This window comes from Bos mutus, chromosome 2 (assembly GCF_027580195.1).
Source record: "Bos mutus isolate GX-2022 chromosome 2, NWIPB_WYAK_1.1, whole genome shotgun sequence".
In the NCBI taxonomy this organism is placed as follows: Eukaryota; Metazoa; Chordata; class Mammalia; order Artiodactyla; family Bovidae; genus Bos; species Bos mutus.
The window spans coordinates 15447792-15465702 of NC_091618.1; the positions used below are offsets into that span (position 1 = coordinate 15447792).

Below are 17911 nucleotides of genomic sequence, written 5' to 3' on the forward strand. Positions count from 1 at the left end.
GGGTAATATGAGGATAATAATAGTAACTTATAGGATGGATATGAGGACTGAATGAATCAATAGATATCTAAGGCTTAGAACTGTGTCTGCAACACAGTAAGTACCCAATAAATGTAATTTGTTATTATTTGATGTAGCCTTGATGAATCTATGTCCTTTATGATCAGTGAACTCTGATTACAGAGGGCTGTCGATGTTTGGGAATTTGGGGGGATGACATCTGAGCTGGCATGGCACTAAGGATGGCTGGACAGGTGAAGATTTTGCATGTAGCAGTGACGCTAGGGGAATGGGAGTCTGATTTTCACCGGCTCACCTGGAAGCTCCCAGGAGCTTATTGGGTCCTTGAGGGTCGCAGGATGGGTACTGAGGAGAATGATTGACAGAGATACTGATGAGGAGTTGCAGAAGGAGCTTATTCCTGCCTCTACAGCCCCACCCTCACGGTGGGCCTCTGGGACAAAGGAGGACCTGCTGCCAAGTGATCATCCACTTTGTTCCCCTGCAGCTTCCTTGACCCCTCCCCCTCCTCAGAAAGGTCTCAACCCACCGCAGGAGGCTGCTCCAGCCCAGCTCCAGAAAACCCCTGACTCCTGCCATCACTTCCTCTTTAAAACAGGAAATGACTGGCCTTTGCTGACTCCTCTGCACTCCTTGAAGTTGCTGGAGAAGGGGCAGGCAAGGAGCGGGAGAAGGCAAGTTATTTTCTGGAGCGTCACAACACCTGCACGGAGGGTGACTGGCATCCCCACTTGACATATGAGAAAACAGGCTCAACAAAGGTTAAGGATCTAGTCCACAGCCATTCACAGAGTCAGAAAGGGAGCTGATTCCTAACCAGATCTTACCTATCCGAACTCAGGTCTCTGCTGGCCAAGGAGTCGGTCTGTGTGGCTTTTAGTGAATGCTGCAGGGTAAGGTGGACATTCTCCCACCAGAGGAAGGGATGTCAGCTTAGAGTCATCAAGTAATAACCTGTTCTCAGGCACACCTGGCCTGTTCTTAGCTCTAACCGAGAGTCCAAAAGGCCTCCTGGGTTCTGCTAATCTAGTTTAGGCAGGAGACACTGGGACCTAGGAACTGCTTTGGAGAGGGGAGATCATCATCAACTGTGTTGATAAAATGTTTGTAAAAATGGTTTGAAAAAATGGTTACTGTGTAAGCCATCAGAGTTGGCTTACAGAACTGTTGTCCCACCTGAAAACAGTGGAGGCTGTTAAAAATTGAAGGTCTATGAGAACATTACAGAAATGGTTCAGGAGACCCGGAGGGAAATCCCACCCTCTCCGGGCCTCTAGTTTTCAGCTGTTAAGACAATATCTCAGGGACTTCCAGCAGATAACTTCCCCAACTCTGCACCTATTTCCCGGAGGGAACCACCTTTCCTGGAAGGCCTGATGACTTCATGCTCCCATTCGGAACATGCATCTTTCTCTATTGAGGATGAAGAGTCTGGACAGCAGCCACGGATAAGGAAATTTATCTCCCAGACACTATGGCTAAACAGCCGTGGGTCCCATGGCGAGTAAATGTTTTTTTTTTTTTTTTTTTTTTTAATCTGGATTCTCCAGGAGAAAGGGCCACAAGGACACTGTGGAGTAATGTATTTTATTATCGCATTGCTTAAATATGTACAAACCCTGCCGAGAGCGGGGGAGGTGAACCGGATGCCACTGTGTTTCTCCATCTGGGGCTCCTGCCCAGCGGCAGCTCTATTTGGCCTGTGGGCCTGTCCTGACTTTCCAGCTGCTGACCTCACTGACTGACTCACAGATGCTCTGGGTCCTTAGACAGTTACGTTCCCTTTTTGGGCCTCAGTCCCCCCCCTTTTTTAAGTGGGGGGTATGAGGAAGGGGCTAAAACATCTCTTCGGGGGTGGGGCCTCTGCTGAACTCAGTAAGGTCAGAAGTGAAAGGTTTCCAGGAGCTGGTGGTGCCTGGGTCGCTGTACAAAGTTGGGGAAGGGATGGACCGCCCGCCTCGGAGAGGCACTCCCCCAAGGCCGGGCTTCCTCCAGCCCCCTGTCCCCCATCCCCGCAGCCAGGCAGGTTTTCATGCAGTCTTTCCGTCCCCTCCAGCGCCACTCCGCTTGCAGAAGGGGCCCCGCCAGCGTCTGGGACCTCCGGGGCTCAGTGCACCGCTAGCGACGTAGCAAGGCATACTCCTTGGGCGCCCAGAGCAGGCGCGGGCGGCGGATCTCGGCCCGGCAGCCTATGTCGGGGCTCCAGCAGAACTCGGGCGACAGCAGCTTGGCGGGCTTGTGCAGCCAGAAGAACTTGTTGAGGTGGCTCTCGTCGTGCCAGGGCGCCTCCAGGCCGCGCGCGCGGTCCCGCCGAAGGGCCCGCGCGCAGTGCGCCGTCAGCCGCCGCAGGGCCGCCACGCTGCCCCCGAACACGGCCGCGTGGTAGTAGAAGTCGCCCTCCCCGGGGCCCAGGGCGGCGGCCGAGCGCGCGTCGCGCTCGAATGGCAGCAGCCGCCGGGGCCAGCGGTAGCGCCAGGCGTGCAGCTGCGCCACCGACTCGGCCAGCGCCTCGGGCCCGAAGGTGCCGCTGAAGTGCTAGTCCACGTCCATGCAGAGCACGAAGCGCGCCTCGCGGCCCAGGCGGCCGCCCAGCGCTGCGTGCAGCGCGCGCATGCGCGCCATGGACACGTCATGCCAGCGGCGCTCGCGTCCCACCCGCTCCACGCGCAGCCGGCGGCCCGGGCCCAGCGGCACGCGGGGTACCGCGGCCGGACGCTCGGTGAACACGTAGTACACCACGCGCTGGCCCACCATGAAGTGCTGCTCGGCAGTCTCCAGGAAGCGCTCCAGGTACTTCTCCAGGTACCTGCCGGGCGGGGCGGGGCCAGGCCAAATCAGCCCGGCCGCTGCGCCCTCCGGAGTCCGAGGAGTCGTTGGGCTTACCAGCCCTCCCCATGTCCTTCCTGGGACCCTGCAACCCCAGACCCCAGAACTCCAGAACTATTCAGCCCCAGAGTCGTCCGAGGTGAATTAAAAATCATTGCCCATTGTTTGCCATCCCTGCCCACAGGGGCTCTGTGTCCCTGCCCTTGAACGCGGCACTCCCTGACCGCCTAGGTCAGTGGAGTCCCAAGAAAGGGATGCTGTGCTGGTCCTTGGGAGGACTGGCCCGTTAGCCTTTGTCTCTTTAGAGCTCTGGCCCTTTGCTTAAGCACTCTGAGGCTGCCACGAAGTGAGAGAGCCTGAGCTAGCCATGGAGAAAAGCGCCCTCCGGTTTTCTGCAGGCTACTGGCCTGGTGGGGACCCAAAAGTTTGGGAGCAGGGAGGGGCCCCCGTTGCTGAGTCCTGTCGGAATTCCTGAGCCACAAGACCCTGAGCAATGGTAATAATGAATTGTTTTCTGTCATTGAGTTTGTGGTGACAAACCACAAACCTAGGTAAGTGGGATGTTTGCAATACTAGTAACTTTCTATAAACACACTTTGGAATCCTGGGATCCTAAAATAATAGTAATAATGCCTGATATTTTAGAACATTAATCATGTGGCAGACAGTTTTCAAAGTAATGTGCATTATCTCATTTAATCTTCACCATTATTATCTTTATCTCAGGTGAGGAAACTGAGTCACAAAGAGCTTTATTAACTTGTCCAAGTGTACACACAGTTGGTAAGTGTGAAACCAGGATTTGAACCCAGCCTGGCATTAGAGCCTGTATCCTTACCTGCACTTGCTGTATTCTGGGTGGAACTGGGAGAAGCTGGAATTAAGAGACTTAGAAGCCTCAGCGTCCTATGTTGGGTTTATAGAACCTTGGAACTTAGGACCCTGAAATTTCTGGTCCCAGAGACTCTGGGTCCCTCAGGCTGGTGGAAAGTGAAAGCGAAAATCGCTCCAGTTGTGTCGACTGTTCGCGTCCGCATGGGCTATACAGTCCATGGAATTCTCCAGGCCAGAATACTGGAGTGGATAGCCTTTTCCTTCTCCAGGGGATTTTCCCAACCCAGGGATTGAACCCAGGTCTCCTGCACTGCAGACAGATTCTTTACCACCTGAGCCACAGGGGAAACCCTAGAATACTGGAGTGAGTAGCCTGTCCCTTCTCCAGCAGATTTTCCCAACCCAGGAATTGAACCAGGGTCTCCTGCTTTGCAGGTGGATTCTTTACCAACTGAGCTCTGAAGGCTGGTGGAGAAACCCCCTACTCAGCATCCAGAACAGAAGTGGGGGCACCACGGTCCTGGAGAAGCCACAGTTCAGCCCACCTGGCTGCCTGGTCAGCCCTTGTCCTGTTTGCTCCCTGGCCTTCCAGGGGCCCTCCTGACTTTCTCTCCCTTCCAGAGTGTGGGGTACAAATTTGGAGGAACCTTGAGCAGTTGTCTGGGGTATCTGATGACAGAATTCCTTCCCCAGACTTTTAGATATCTTTTTCTGGATGCAAAGCTCTCACTGCCTTCCCAAAGCAGCCCGTTCCGTTATTAGAAACTTTTCCTTAGATTGCCTGAAACTCTACCTCTCTGTGCCCTTAGATTGCAGGATCTGATTGCTGCTCTTAGCCAGAACTTTGCCTCACTACTGGAAGGTGAATACCAGCTTGGAGAGCCTGCTGTCCATAATGGGGAGATGAAAAAGTCAGTGCCCTGAGATTTCTTCTCCACCTACTACTCAGGGCTCCTTCTCCATACCTGGGGGCCCCTCATATCCTCGATTGGCCTCCTGTCCTGATCCTGTCCCCTCCCCATTCAGTCAGCTGCCCCCATGGCCTCTCTCTAGACTTGGTCATCATCAGTCTGGGCCCCCTGCCAAAGTTGCAGCCTTCATATGTCCCACTCTGGGAGCCCCCATCCTTCCAGCCCATGTCCTGTGATTCCACCCCCAACAGCCCTTCCTCAGAGTCCTCTGGTCTGCTGACGCTGCCATTCTCAGCATCTCCCTTTCTTCACATCCCTCTTTACCCAGCCCAGATTCGCTCCCTTGCAAAAGCCCTCAGCTCCCCAGTCCCTTTCCTGCCATCAGAGTTGCTTGGCCAGCCTCCCGCTTCCCCTTGTTGGGTGCTTGTGCTTGTGCCTGAGCCACTGGCCACGGGCCCTTCTGCCACTGGGCCAGCCCCTCTGTTTACCCAGTCGTCGTCTGCTCTCACAAGTCTCACCTGAAAAGACCATTTTCTCACCGAAAACCCAAGGCCTCCGGATGGATCTGTCCCAGACCCTGGGCAGATTCCTTCTTGGTTATGATTCTGAGCTCCTGGCTGCCTGTGCCGGGTGGATTCCATGGCGTTGGTGTCCAGGGAGGAGGGGTCTGCCCTCACCATGGGGGTCTGGACAAGGGGTGCTGTCTCTGCTTCTCCTTGGCATCCTATGGCCCAGGAAAATGGGGTGCCCCACTTGCTATATCACATGCATCCCCACTCCTTCCTGCTAGGATGCCACCATTTCCCTCCCCAGGCCTTACCTGCCTACAGCAAAGACAGTCAGACCCACAGTGAGGTTCCGCTGTACAGCCTCTTTCTGGGCCACGTCTGGGTCGAAGGTGCCATCCCAAATAATGGGAGCCCCCCAGGAAGTACAGGTTAGGACCTCGGGGGCCCTGGCCGGGGCAGTGAGGGAGAGACAGGTTCATCCATTCACCTGCTGGGTGAATGTTCACTGCCACCCCCCACTAGTCCTGGGCCCTCGGGACCACCCAGGCCTGCCCCTAGAAATCTCTGTCCCAGATCCAGCAGAGTAGGGGCCCTGGGTGGAGTGCCTAGCCCTGCCAGGGTCGGGGATGCGAGGAGGACAGGGACACTGGGGCAGAGCTCAGTAGGGTGTGGGGGTGTTCTCAGAGTGGGAGAGGTGGTGGCTTCTCACCCAGGATGCAGGGGACCTGTGAAATTGTCTCTCAGCAGGGGCGTTCTGGCCAGAGGGCAGACACCCATAGGGATGAGGACTTCCAGATGCCTGTGGGGTGGGAGCAGTAGTGAGGGGGGTGCCAGCCTGCTCAGGAGCCCTCTTTCTCTGCTACTTACAAGGGGGGAGAGCCCCCGAGGATGCTTGTGCAGCCGTGACAGCTGCCACTCCTCATCCCTCAAGGAGGCACTTGGAAAGGGCCACTTGGGCCCTGCCCCTGCTGGTCCCATTGTGAGGGCTGGGGAAGGGGTTATACCTGAGTACAGGAAGCCCGAACAGGAGCAGCCCTAAGATGCCAAGTGCAAGTAGGATCAGCTGGCAGAAGATTTTCTTCCAGGCCCTGGGAGGTGGGGAGTGAAAGTGAATGAAAGTGAAAGTCACTCAGTCGTGTCCGGCTCTTTGTGATCTCATGGACTATACAGTCCATGGAATTCTCCAGGCCAGAATACTGGAGTATTTTCCCTTTCCTTTCTCCAGGAAATTTTTCCAACCCAGGGATCAAACCCAGGTCTCCCACATTGTGGGTGGATTCTTTACCAGCTGAGCCACAAGGGAAGCCCAAGAATACTGGAGTGGGTAACCTCTCCCTTCTCCAGTGGATCTTCCTGACCGAGGAGTTGAACAGGGGTCTTCTACATTGCAGGCAGATTCTTTATCGACTGAGCTGGAAGGAGCATCAGCAACTCATCACACCTATACATTTATATATGAAAAATGATGTGATTTAATGTTAATATATTATTCTGTCATTTGGCACAGACATTGAAAGGTACAGAAGAGGGTAGATAGTGCAGTCTCTCCTGTTCTTAGCCACCCAGTACCCTCTGCAGGGGGCTAGTCTATGCATAAACAGGCAAATATAAATGCGGTAGCAAGTTCTTTCTCCTTCCCTCCATCCCTTCCTTGGCTTTCCCCCCACAAATGGTTGCTCCACCTTGCATTTTCCATGGACCATTATGTCCATCTGCATTCTTGAAGCGCTTCCTCACCCTCTTTTCCGGCTGCCTAATATGCCTTTGATTGGGACGGCATCATTTGCCTAACCAGGTCATTTCTGATGAGCATGTAGATGTGTAATTTTTTTTGCTTTTCTCCAGCAGCAGATATGGGGGATAGTAACAGGGTGCTTCGCCTGGGTTGGATAGAACTTGGACAGGGAAGAGTCTGGAAGGGAATGCAGGGAAGTTTGTGGCTGGGAGTTGAGAGCATCTGGGGCTTAGGGATGAGTTGCTGGGCTTCCTGGAGGGCAGGCTGCAGTCAGGGGACTGTATGTCTATGGCGGCTCCAGTCATGGGGTGGGGTCCCTCCAGCAGAGCTCAGCAACCCCATTGCTGGCCCCAAGGAGGTGGACTTTGCGATTTGTCCGTAGTTGCTTGTTTTCCAGAAGGGCTCTGAAAGTTGAGAATTTTAATAAGCTCCTCGGCCGGGGGTGAGGGGGTCTCCTCCAGCTCTCCTTACCCCTGCTGGGTTCCAGTGTCTCTAGATAGACTGAACCCCTGTGGTGAGGAGCCTGGCCACTGGAGCTAGACCCGCAGGTTTGAATCCCAGGCCACCACTTCTTAGCTCTCTGACCTCGGGCAAGATTCTGGGCCTCTACACTTGAGTCTGCTCATCTAGACATGTACTTCATAAGATTACCTACCTTAGAGGGCTGTGGTGGCTACTGAGTTCATACCTGCTAAGTGATTAGAACAAGGCCTTGCACACAGTAACAGCTCAATAAGCTTTAGCTATCGTTGATTATCATTCATATTATCGTTGCTGAACGAGCCCTCAGGATTCTCAGCACAAACTCCCAGCTCCCCTCCCTGCCCTATAAAGTCCTTCCAAAATCTGCCTCCTCCGGTCTCTTCCAAGAAGGCAGCCTGATCAGACCCTCATGCCCCTGCCTTTCCTGCTGCCCCATGTCACTGTTCCTCAGCAGGTGTATCCAGTAAATAGGTCAGAGAGGCCCCTTGCAGTTGTGTATGTACATATTCACCCGTGCATCTCCGTTGGACGCATGGTTCTGTTCAGGTGGCCAAACCTGGGTGCACTGACCCCTCCCTCTGCCTCACCCACTGTCTGTTTCGAGTCCTCAGGGTGTGTTGGCTTTGCCTCCTTGATCTCCCCCTTCTTTGCCGCACCTATCCCCCCAACCCCCACAGTGACCTTGCCTGCTCATCCCCACCAGGACCTGCCTGCTCCCGGTTCCCCCTCCCCCGAACAGCCCCCAGAGTCAGCTCATAAAATGCCAGCTGCCTTAACTGTGTCCACATTGCATGAGGGAAATCTTCAAAGGGGAAATGCATTTAGTAGGCAAACATATGGAAAGATGTTCACCCTCACAGTAATCAAAGACTTACGGATTAGAACCAGGCGAGATGTTTTGCCTATAAAATGAGCACTTTTTAAAAAGAAATGAAAATAGCCACGCTGTGAGAATACAGCGAGACAAGCACTCTTACGCCTGCCGGTGGGATGTAAATCACTACAGCTTTCATGGAAAGCTCCTTAGCTGTGGGAATTGAAACTTTCAGCAGTCATCCCTTTTAATCCAATCACTGCAGCTTCTGGGAACCCGTTCAAAGGAGACCATCTTCAGCATGGGAAAACTTTATGCATCAAGATGTTCACTAGTTTCTGCTCATTCATGCATTCAGCCCACGCTTAGTGGTCACAAGCTCAGAACTGAGCACTGCGCTAGGTCAAGGATTCAGAGGTGAGCGAGACACAGACCTTGTCTTCCAGGAGCAGGGTCAGGAAGATGTGATGGCCAGAAAGAGGGGAATGGGGTCAGAGGACAGATGGCAAAGAGAGGAATGGAACAGCATAGCAAAGGCTGTGTAAATACAAGATAGCATTAAGGGCAAACTAGTGGATGGCACCTGAGCCTGGACACATGGGGAGGAAGTAAGGGAAGCTTCCTGGAGGAGGTGCCCTTTAAGCTAGGACCTGAAGGATTAGAAGTTATCCAGGCAGAGAAGACAGTGGAGGGGAAAGGGAGGTCCGTGAAAAAGGGACAGCAATGTGTAGAAGTGAGGAAGTGAGAGAGAGAAAGCATGTGGGACTGTAGGTCCTCCACGGGTGGGTGGAGTGTGGATGGGGAGTGATGAAAGGTGAGGCTGGGGATAAGCCGGAACCAGATCACCCAGGACCCACATTCTAGGCTAAGGGGTTTGGACTTCATCTTGAAGCCCTGGGGAACCCTTTTCAGGGCCTTCCCTTCAAAAAGTGCTGCAGCCAGGTTTTTATTTGAGAAATACTCCAGCCTGGACATGGAGTGGGAGGCAGGGGGCATGGAGGCAGGAAGACAGGTCAGTGTTGGCAGAGGGTTGGGAGGAGTAGGTGATGAATGGCTGTCGAGGTTGGGTGGGCAGGACTGGGGGACTAGCAAAGGAGATGAAGGCTACTAGTCTGATTGGGGTTAAGGAGCCCAGAAGGCAGGCAGGCAGCCTCAGGAGAGAGTTCTGGGATTCCCACGGAGGGCAAGGATGCTGTGGAGGAGGGAGAGAGCTGGGGCGGAGAGCCAGGGCCCAGCACCGAGGACACGGCTGGGGGCGGGCAGGGGGCTGAGTGAGCAGAGGAGGAAATGGAGGGAGGGGCAGGGGGCTCTTCCCAGAAGTCTGTGTAAAAGGAAAGAGAAAGGATGGGAACTGAAGAGGCTGAGGGATTGAGACTGATGGAGGCGTGTGTGTTTCTTTTACATAGGGAGACGAGCTTGGTTGAACAAGGGCTGGAGAGCACCCATGGAGAAGGCATTGCGCGGGCTGCTCAGATAAACTGGAAAAGGCCCCAGTGTCCAGCGAAGTAAACTTTTTATGAAAATTCTGTAGTCACATGGAAAGATCTTACACAAAACCTTCAATGGAAAAAGCAAGATCTAAAATTTATGGGCACTGTGATTACAGGTCTACTAATGAAAACATGCACCAGAAGACTAAAAGGAAGAAGTATCTGTGTAATTGGTTACAGGAGGGTTTTTTTTTCCTTTATTTTTCCTCCCACCTGTCTCTAATGTGCTTTTATTGCTTCTTTTAATGAAGGAAAAATACAGAGCCATTTGGAAAGAGCAAGCAGTTTTAAGCCTTTCTAGTGACTGCAAGGTGAAGTCCACCTCAGTCCTGCCTACAGGGCCTACAAAACCATTTCACACACTCACACCAGACCCAACTTTACCCTTCTGGAAATGAGACTGCACAGCCAGCAGACCAAGGTGGTTCTCCGAGTATTGCTGGAAAAAGTAGATGGACCACCCCAGTGTTGGTCTGTGGAGAGGAGGGTGAATGAGTAATGCATCCGCGTGCAATGGAGAGCAGCCTGGCCATTGAAAAGGATGAGGTTGGTGGATACGTGCTCTCTGGAAAAGAGGGCCTAAGGGACTCAGTGGAAGAGGAAGTAACAGAACTGTGCATAGAGGCCGACCTCACTTCTGTGAGGGGAAGGCTCCCGTACCCGTGCACCTGTGCATCTGTGTTCTTTTATAAAATGTACATAGACGTGTACATCTCTGTTCTTTTATAAAAACATGAGAAAATAGAAATATAATGTGAGCCAGGAATATAAATTAAATTTTTCTAGTAATAGTAGCCATGTTGAGAGAGTGGAAAAAACTGAAGTTTTAATAATTTAATCCAATATATCCTTTCAATATGTAATAAATATAAACATTATGGAGCTATTTTACAGTTGCTCTTGGAAACGAGGCTGCCCCCTACAGGGACACCATGGGGTGGGTGGGTTGGCAAGGGCAGAAAATGCTGGAGCAGAGCCTTCTCTGCCATCCCATGCTCTTAGCCAGTCCCTCCATCCAGGGCAGCCAGGCAGAGCCATCCCCAAGTGGTCCAGGTGGGCTCTGTCAGGCCTGGGAGGGTTCTGACACCTAGGCCTTCAACGAGCACCCATCAGGTCCTGCCAATCCCTCCTCCCATGTCCCAGCCTGGGAACCCTAGTCCACAGAGGCATCTGCCTGACCCACTGTTCCCAGTTCCTTGCTCAGATAATTTTAAAAGGACCCCCCCCACCCAGCTCCCACCTGCAGGAGGCCATCTCTCAAGGCCGCCTCACACTGGCTCCTGGACCCTCCTCACTTTCAGGAGGTGGTTAAAGATCAATTGTTAGTTCCTAAGCGGGAATAAATTTGTAGACCAGGACGGTCACTCCCAGTGGGAATAGAGAGCTCTGTTTCAGTGGGAAGTGCATCCCAAAGTCTGTTTTCTGTTCACCATGGGGTCAGAGTTAAGGGCAGCAGGAGAGTCACCATACTCTTCACAAGCTACGAGATCTCCCAGGATGCTGTCTTCCCCCACTGCCCCATTCGTGCCCTGGACTGACCATACCCCACGGCGATGCCCGTCCAGCCACTTTCCCCCAAGGACCTCTATGGCTCAGCTCATTCTCAGCGGGCCAGCCTTGGTGCCTCCTTGATGCCTCCTTGACTGTTCTGGCCACCAGACTGGACTCCTCTCAGGACAGTTGTCATGCCCCATCTTCCCCCAGACACTGGCAGCGTCCCCGCTCACCTGGGTCCTTCCCTGAAAGCCATGTCAAGCAGCAGGTGGGACAGACTTCTGAGAACCACCTCAGCCAAGAGCCAGGGAAGAAATGACCTGGTGACTGGAACAAAAGCCTCAAAAGTTTTGCAAAATTCTATGTAAGGCATGAACATCAGGAGCGAATATATGTTGAAGGAAGCACCCTTCAGACTGAGGCCTTCCACCCAGAGTGAAGAGACAGCAGGGGTGTATTTACCTGTGTCAGGCAGCCCTGCAGATCCACCCTATCCTCTTTCAGGAGTTTCAGCTCCCTCTCCCACCTCACATACAAGGACAGACTCTGGCTGGGCCTGGCTTTGTCCTCCAGAAAGTGGAAGTCGAGGTCCAGCATGGACTCGCCAAGCTGCACGGGCCACAGTGGCCCGCTCCCCTGCCCTGGAGTGGGGTGGGCAATATGGGGGTCTTCCTGGGGGACATTCCCCACTCCCCCTCAGCCCAGGGTCCCATGCTGGCCCCGGTCTGGCTAGCCATTCCCGACCTTCTGCAGACCAGACCTCCCAAGTCCTAGCTCCATCCTGTGGGTGGTCAACTAGTCAGTTGTTTGTTTCTCCTCTTCCTCCAGGAAGTAGTTACATCTTAAAGGTTTTCTGCAGTTGTCATCAAGATGTGGGTATTAGTTCTTAAAAGGTCCCTGCTAATCAGTCTCCCTGGGCCCCTCTGTTACAGACTAATTGAGTGCACAAGCAGCCTGTGTTTGGAAGGCCCCTTCTTTATTCGAGGCTTAGGCAATTGCCTCCTGAGGCAGAGACTCTCTAACAGTTTGCTATTCCAGCATCCAAAGAATGCTCAGCTGTTGAGTGAGGCAGAGTTACCCCAAGGGTGGTGCTGGACACGGAGCTGCACGCACCACAGGTGTGTGTGTGAGGGTGGGGAGCTCTGGGCTCTGCCTCCGGTGGGCCAGGTATTCCTGACGAACAGCGTCCTGTCTCCCCAGCGGCAGTGGTGGGTCGGGGAGGCTCAGAGTTGAAGGGGCCCTGGACCCTTGCACTCCCAAGGAATACCCATGAAGAACAGGTGGGATCTGAACCGGGGCTGAGTGTGCCCTCAAATGACACCGCAAAGCGTGGAGGATATGCTGTCCAGTTAAGGTGGTCATCCCCCTACCAGCCCAGGGACCTACCCTCTCCCTGCAGGTGAAAAAAAGCTCTTCAGGATCACAGAAAGGCATCCCCAGGGAGAAAGGCACAGAAGGAATGGATTTTACGTATTTTTTTTTAAAAACAAAAAGGTTTAAAAAGTCCTTCATTTCCAACCCTGCCTGGGGGTGTGAGTGGGGAATAGAACGAACTGAGAAGGGCACCCACCCTCCCCTGGGGAGACTCCAACTCTTCCCCGGGAGCAAGCAGTGTGCAGGGCAGGTCAGAGGCCGGCCCTTGCCCTTCTTGCCCTGCCTCCTCCATCGGCAGCTCACACTGCTGCCAGCAAGTTCCAGAGGCAAAGAAGTGTGGGAGCCGAGGCTGAAGGCTGCCTTCTTCACCTCGGCGGTCACTCCAGCTCTTCCGCCCTTGGACGTTCTCTGGGCCCCACCACTGGGCTCTCAGGGTGAGTGGACAGGCAAGACCAGGAGGCGCAGCTTGGCCCAGCCCACTGGCATCTTCCTTAATGCCGTCTGTGACACAGCAGGGCAGTTTGGGCGGGGGGCGTCAACAGTGAAGGAAAGGGCTGCAGAGACACCACGATAATCTGGAAAGGAAAATCTCCTGCTAACCTGCATCGCTTTTTGATCCTGCCTCTGCACCGGGGCAGCGCTTTTTCCTATTCCCCATCCCGAGGCTGAGTGGAGTCCAGAACAAAGCACTAAGTGGCTGTTTCTTACAAAACACCTGGAGATGCCAGGGGGGCTCTCGGCCCGTCAGTCAGTCCAGGCTCCCACACAGTCACACACATAGCGTTAAGGTGGCTGTACTAGCAGGTGTGGCCAAAGCGGGCCCAGCTTCTCTCCCTCCACCTGCAGGGGTGAGGGGGGAGAACCCTTCTGGCGGCTTCAGTAACAGGCTGAAGTGGGAGAAGCTGGCAACGGAAGAGCGATCTGGGCCCCGAGAAAGAAGAGGAAGAAGGCAGGCGAGGGCTTCCGAAGCCTCTCTCCAGGCCCGACGGCTGCCCTGGGAAGTGACCCAACTCAGCTTGGGAGCCCTGACCACATACCCCCTGGAAAATGGGGGACAGAAAGAGGGGAAGAGAAGCGGGGCTAGAGTCGTGGGACTTTGGAGGAAGCCAGTGCTATCAAATATTTACAAGCATAAAGCCCCATCTTCTGTGCCACCTACCTCTCTGCCCCTCCCACAGAAAGAAAGGCCCCTGAGAGCCACCAAGGAGGTTCCGAGACCTCCTCCCCAGCCACGCCCCACAGCGGGGGGCCCTTCCCTCCACCGCCCTGCTCCTTGAGCATGCTGATGCACACGTAGATCTTGAGGGTGGGCCCCAGCTTGATGTTTATGGAGCCCTTGAGGAAAGCCGTGCAGTTCTCCTTGTGTGGGTGTGGCCTGGGATGCAGTAGTGGGTGGGGGCGGGAGTGACTTCGAGAAGAATATCTAAGGTTTCCTGAGAGACTTCACAGAAGCCTGATGGCCTTTGAGGAGACTGCTGGGGAGGCTTAAAGCAAAGTGAGGAAATGGTTACTGGAAACTGGAAGAAGAGGGATCCTTGGTATGAAATGGAAAATTCAGCCACACTGTTCCTGGTGGTGACCTGGTGAGTGTGAGACTCCCACTGAACCAGCACTCCGGCTCAGGGGACCCCAGGCAGAGCCTGCAGGTACTGCCTGGCTTCCCAGCGCGGCTGTGGGAAATGCGAGGGGGAAAACTGGGAAACAGGAAAGAGCCTGGATTTGCTGCTTCTGAAAATCCTCAGCCTCTCCAGATGGCAAATGACGCTAAAATTAAGAAATGGTTTTTAGTGCTTGTTTCAGCAGCACATAATCTTAAAAAAAAAAAAAAAAAAAAAAAAGGTTTCCAGGCAAAAACCAAATCCAGGACGCAGTAAAAAAAAACAGTCTAAAGATGAGACAGCGGGGGTGTCTTAAATCATCTGTTAAGACTGCAGGAAGCTCTAAGGTGTGGCCTCAGAGAACTGCTGGATCAAATGCTCTCTCAGGATTTTATGGGTGTGACTCACAGAGCCTCTCCATTCAACAGATGGGCTCCTTACACTGTTAAGGCCTCAGTCCCTCAGCTTCAGATGAAGCCTAATATGGAGTAGGGCTTGTCTAGAAGACACTTTTGAATAAGATTTATTTAAAAAGCCCACAAAGAGTGAGAGACTCGTCTGGCAGAAGCACTGCTCACTTGGACTGCAAGGGCCAGAGGTGACAGGAAATAAAGGCAACAGGAAGCAGGCTGAGCAAACAACTCCAGCAGCCACCTCCTTCCAAGGAGAGGAAGGAGGGGTCAGGGAGGACCCAGAGAGGAGGACCACTCCAGGCTTGGCGTCCTTGTCATCAAGGAAACGCCCACACACGCCTGGTGTGGGCTGGTGACTCCTGAGGCCTCTTGTGTGCTCCGTTCTTCAACAGGCACATCTACCGTGATGGCCCTGTGCCCGTCCCACCATCTCCTAGGTTAGTGGAGGGGAAACGAAGACCCTCCTCGTTCGCAGGTGTGAAGACTTGGGGAACTCCCCTGGAGGAGCTGGACCCAGCGAATTTCATCTGGGCCTGGACCTGAGTCAGATGCTGAGATCTTAAGACCCTGAACCACTGCTGTGATGGGATGAGACCCGTGGGGCCTCGGGTGGGGGTGGGGGTGCTGCATGAGGGGGGAACCTGAATCACTGGGGTGAACTACGCTAACTGGCCTCCAAGTAGCTCCCTCCAATAACCCCTGCTTTCATGCCTTCATGAGGCCTTCACAATGAATGGGGTTGACCTGTGTGGTCAATAAGATACTGTTGAAGTGACAATATGTGATTTCTGAGGCTAGATCATAAAGGGCACAGCAGGTGGCTTCCACCTTGCTCTCTTAGATCTCCTCCTGGGGGGTCAACTGGCTGCCACATCACGAGAATACCAGAGCATGAGTGTTCTGAAGAGACCCGTGTGGACGGTGACCGAGGCCTCTTGCCAACGGCCATCCCCTCCCTGAGAATCACGAGTGAGGCACCTGAGGATGGAGCCAACAGCCCCACTCGAGCCTTCAGATGGCCTCAGCCTTGGCTGACACCACAGCCGCCTAAGAATGCCCACTCCAACCACCTGTGTGCTGACAAACGGTGGGGCTGCAGTGATAGATAACCAACACACTGGGTTAAGTGGCAGAGCCGAGATTTGAGCCCAGTTCTGTTTAAGTCCGAAGCCCGCTCTCAACCACCATAGCCCACTTTAGTCTCTGAATGAACTGGCTTATGGCTGCCATCACTACCTGACCTGGCCAGTGGCTGGGTGAGACTGGCAGGAGAAACCGTGAAAAGGCTTTGGGGCCTCAACAAGCACAGCTGTGGAGATGCGAGCTCTGTCTTTCGAGCTTCCTTTCTAGATCCTCGCCCTGAGACCCTGCATGCCCAGGGTCACGGGCGGCCTGTGGCTCCCTCACGTGCTTCTGCGTCTCTGTCCAGGCTGCTCCCTGATGCAACCTCTCCATCAGGCACAGGCCTGCGTGGCCACTGCCACTTGGCGTCCATGTCCTGTGTTCTGACGTTCTCCTTGACAGTTTTCCTTCATTCCCACCTGACGCCCCTCCCAACTTGCCCTGGAGACACACAGGGTAGGTTACGTCATCATCTGCCACACAGGCCCCTCGCAGAGCCCACAGATATGTTGGCGTCCGGCCACAGGACACCAGTCAGGGCTCTGTGCTAGAAGGTAAGCTCTCATGGGCAGTAATCTCCTCATGCTTATCCCTGCCCCCTGTTCCTGAACCTGCATCTCTCACTGAACCTGTGGTCTCTCCTGGGGGTAGGAGGTGAGGTCTCTCACGCCCTCTCATTCTTTGCTACTCCAGGCAGGCATGGAACTCCCAGGGCCTTACCTGGCAGAGAGCGGATGAACTCGTAGACATCGTCCACGTTCCACTTGGTGGGCTCACTTGGCAGGAAGTGGTGTCCCATGCCCACCAGGTCCCGCATGTGCACGTCAGGGAGCTCCAGGTCCCGCGGGCCTTGTCGCCGGCGGGAGGTGGACGAGCTGGCTGAGATGGGGGACAAGGGTTCCTCGTAGCTTGAGTTATCTGAGCAACGGCTGGAGTCCTCCTGGCTGTGTGTTAGCTGCAGGGCAGCGGTAACTGAAAGGGGTACGGTGCCTGTTGGCTGGGAGCAGAAACAGTTTTCCTCAGGATGGGGGAGTAAACCGCCTCTACAAGAGTGCTGGGCAAAAGCAGGTATAGTCTCCCCGTTCTATCTGGCTGGCTGCTACGTACCTTTGAACTCTAGATCAAAAAGTACCTTTTGCAACGTCCTCTCTCTGATCCTAAGCAGAGAGTCCTACTACTGGTGCACGTACCACCCACACTGCAGTAATCTCATTACAGGTCTATTCTTTCTCGTAAATGTGGGTTTTTAACCAGGGCTCTACGGGTTTTGGGGACTGGTCTGTGCACCACCTGAAAGAGCATGTAGATTTCCTTATGTGTCCGTTTTTTACTATAGCTTTCATCAGATTCTTAAAGAGGTTTAAGACCAGAACAATAACAATAAACAGCAAAACACATGGTCTAAAGCATCACACTAGGCTGTGAGTTCTTACAGCACAATTCAGAGCTTTAGTGCCTAACAGTTGCTGGCATATAGCTGGTGCTGAAACATACTTAATGAACAGAACACCTCGTTTTTGATAGAGACCTTTAAGGATTCAGTGCTGATGCACAGAGAAGCAAAAAGGTGGGGAGATGAAGGGTGTTAGCTTCTTCTCCCCTAGCCCTTCAGGTAAGGCAGGCGTAGCTACCTGGGACAGCCTATGTCTTCATGTGCAGCCCCAGAAGTCAAAGATGGAGGCAGACTGGGAGAACAGGGTGAGCAGAGGCAAGGTCGCGGAAGAGGGACCCTGGGTCCCTCTTGAGCATCCATGGGTCTAAATGAGAGCTCTCTGAAGGGACATGGGGAAGGCTTGACTTGACACATCAGGAGAAATGAGAATATGATGGAGCACTGACAGCCACAGCAGAAAGGACAGTGGGCGCCCAGGGCTGTGCTAGGAAGGGGAGTCGGTGGAGACTTGAGAGAATGAGCTCCAGGCTCCTCTGGCCTCTCACCTGCTTCTTGGTATCCTTGGTAAGTGTCGGCAGACTGGCTTTGCTGGCCCGACGGCGGTTGTGGGTCGTGGCTCCCGCCTTCTGCAGCTTGCTCCGGTCTGAGTGGAAAAGCCCCACTCGTTTGGTGCACCCCACATTGTACCTGCCAGAGTCAGAGGAACAAGGGAGGTCAGGGCAGTCGCAGGGTGCCCACAGGCCCCAGGAGGAGTAAGAGCAGTCAAAGGGCAAAATCTGAGTCTGTCTGCTCATTCCAATCCTAAGTCCATCACTCAGGACTGGCTGTGTGAATCTGGGCAAGTCACTCAGCCCCTGAGCCTCTGTTTTCCCATCTGGAGTTGGGGATGAGACC

General features: G+C 53.9%; 2 protein-coding genes across 4 annotated transcripts in view; both read right to left on the bottom strand.

Moving 5' to 3' along the window:
- Nucleotides 1-1611: 1611 nt before the first annotated feature.
- On the bottom strand, nt 1612-16208 carry A3GALT2 (alpha 1,3-galactosyltransferase 2). Its single transcript, XM_070360305.1, is given in 10 exon segments — nt 1612-2827; nt 5413-5547; nt 5811-5900; nt 6106-6189; nt 6387-6454; nt 11580-11758; nt 12795-12992; nt 13092-13156; nt 13651-13866; nt 16090-16208. Coding segments are annotated over 10 exon segments (1842 nt in total). The 3' UTR covers nt 1612-2139.
- Nucleotides 13868-17911, bottom strand: part of PHC2 (polyhomeotic homolog 2) — a 111452-nt gene continuing 107408 nt past the window's right edge. For all 3 annotated transcript variants that reach the window (XM_070385090.1, XM_070385097.1, XM_070385105.1), the window contains 2 exons: nt 17563-17704; nt 13868-16621 (listed from right to left, as the gene is read on the bottom strand). In XM_070385090.1, coding sequence (XP_070241191.1) covers nt 16289-16621; nt 17563-17704 — 475 coding nt within the window. In that variant the 3' untranslated portion in view covers nt 13868-16288. The remainder of the gene's footprint in view (nt 16622-17562; nt 17705-17911) is intronic.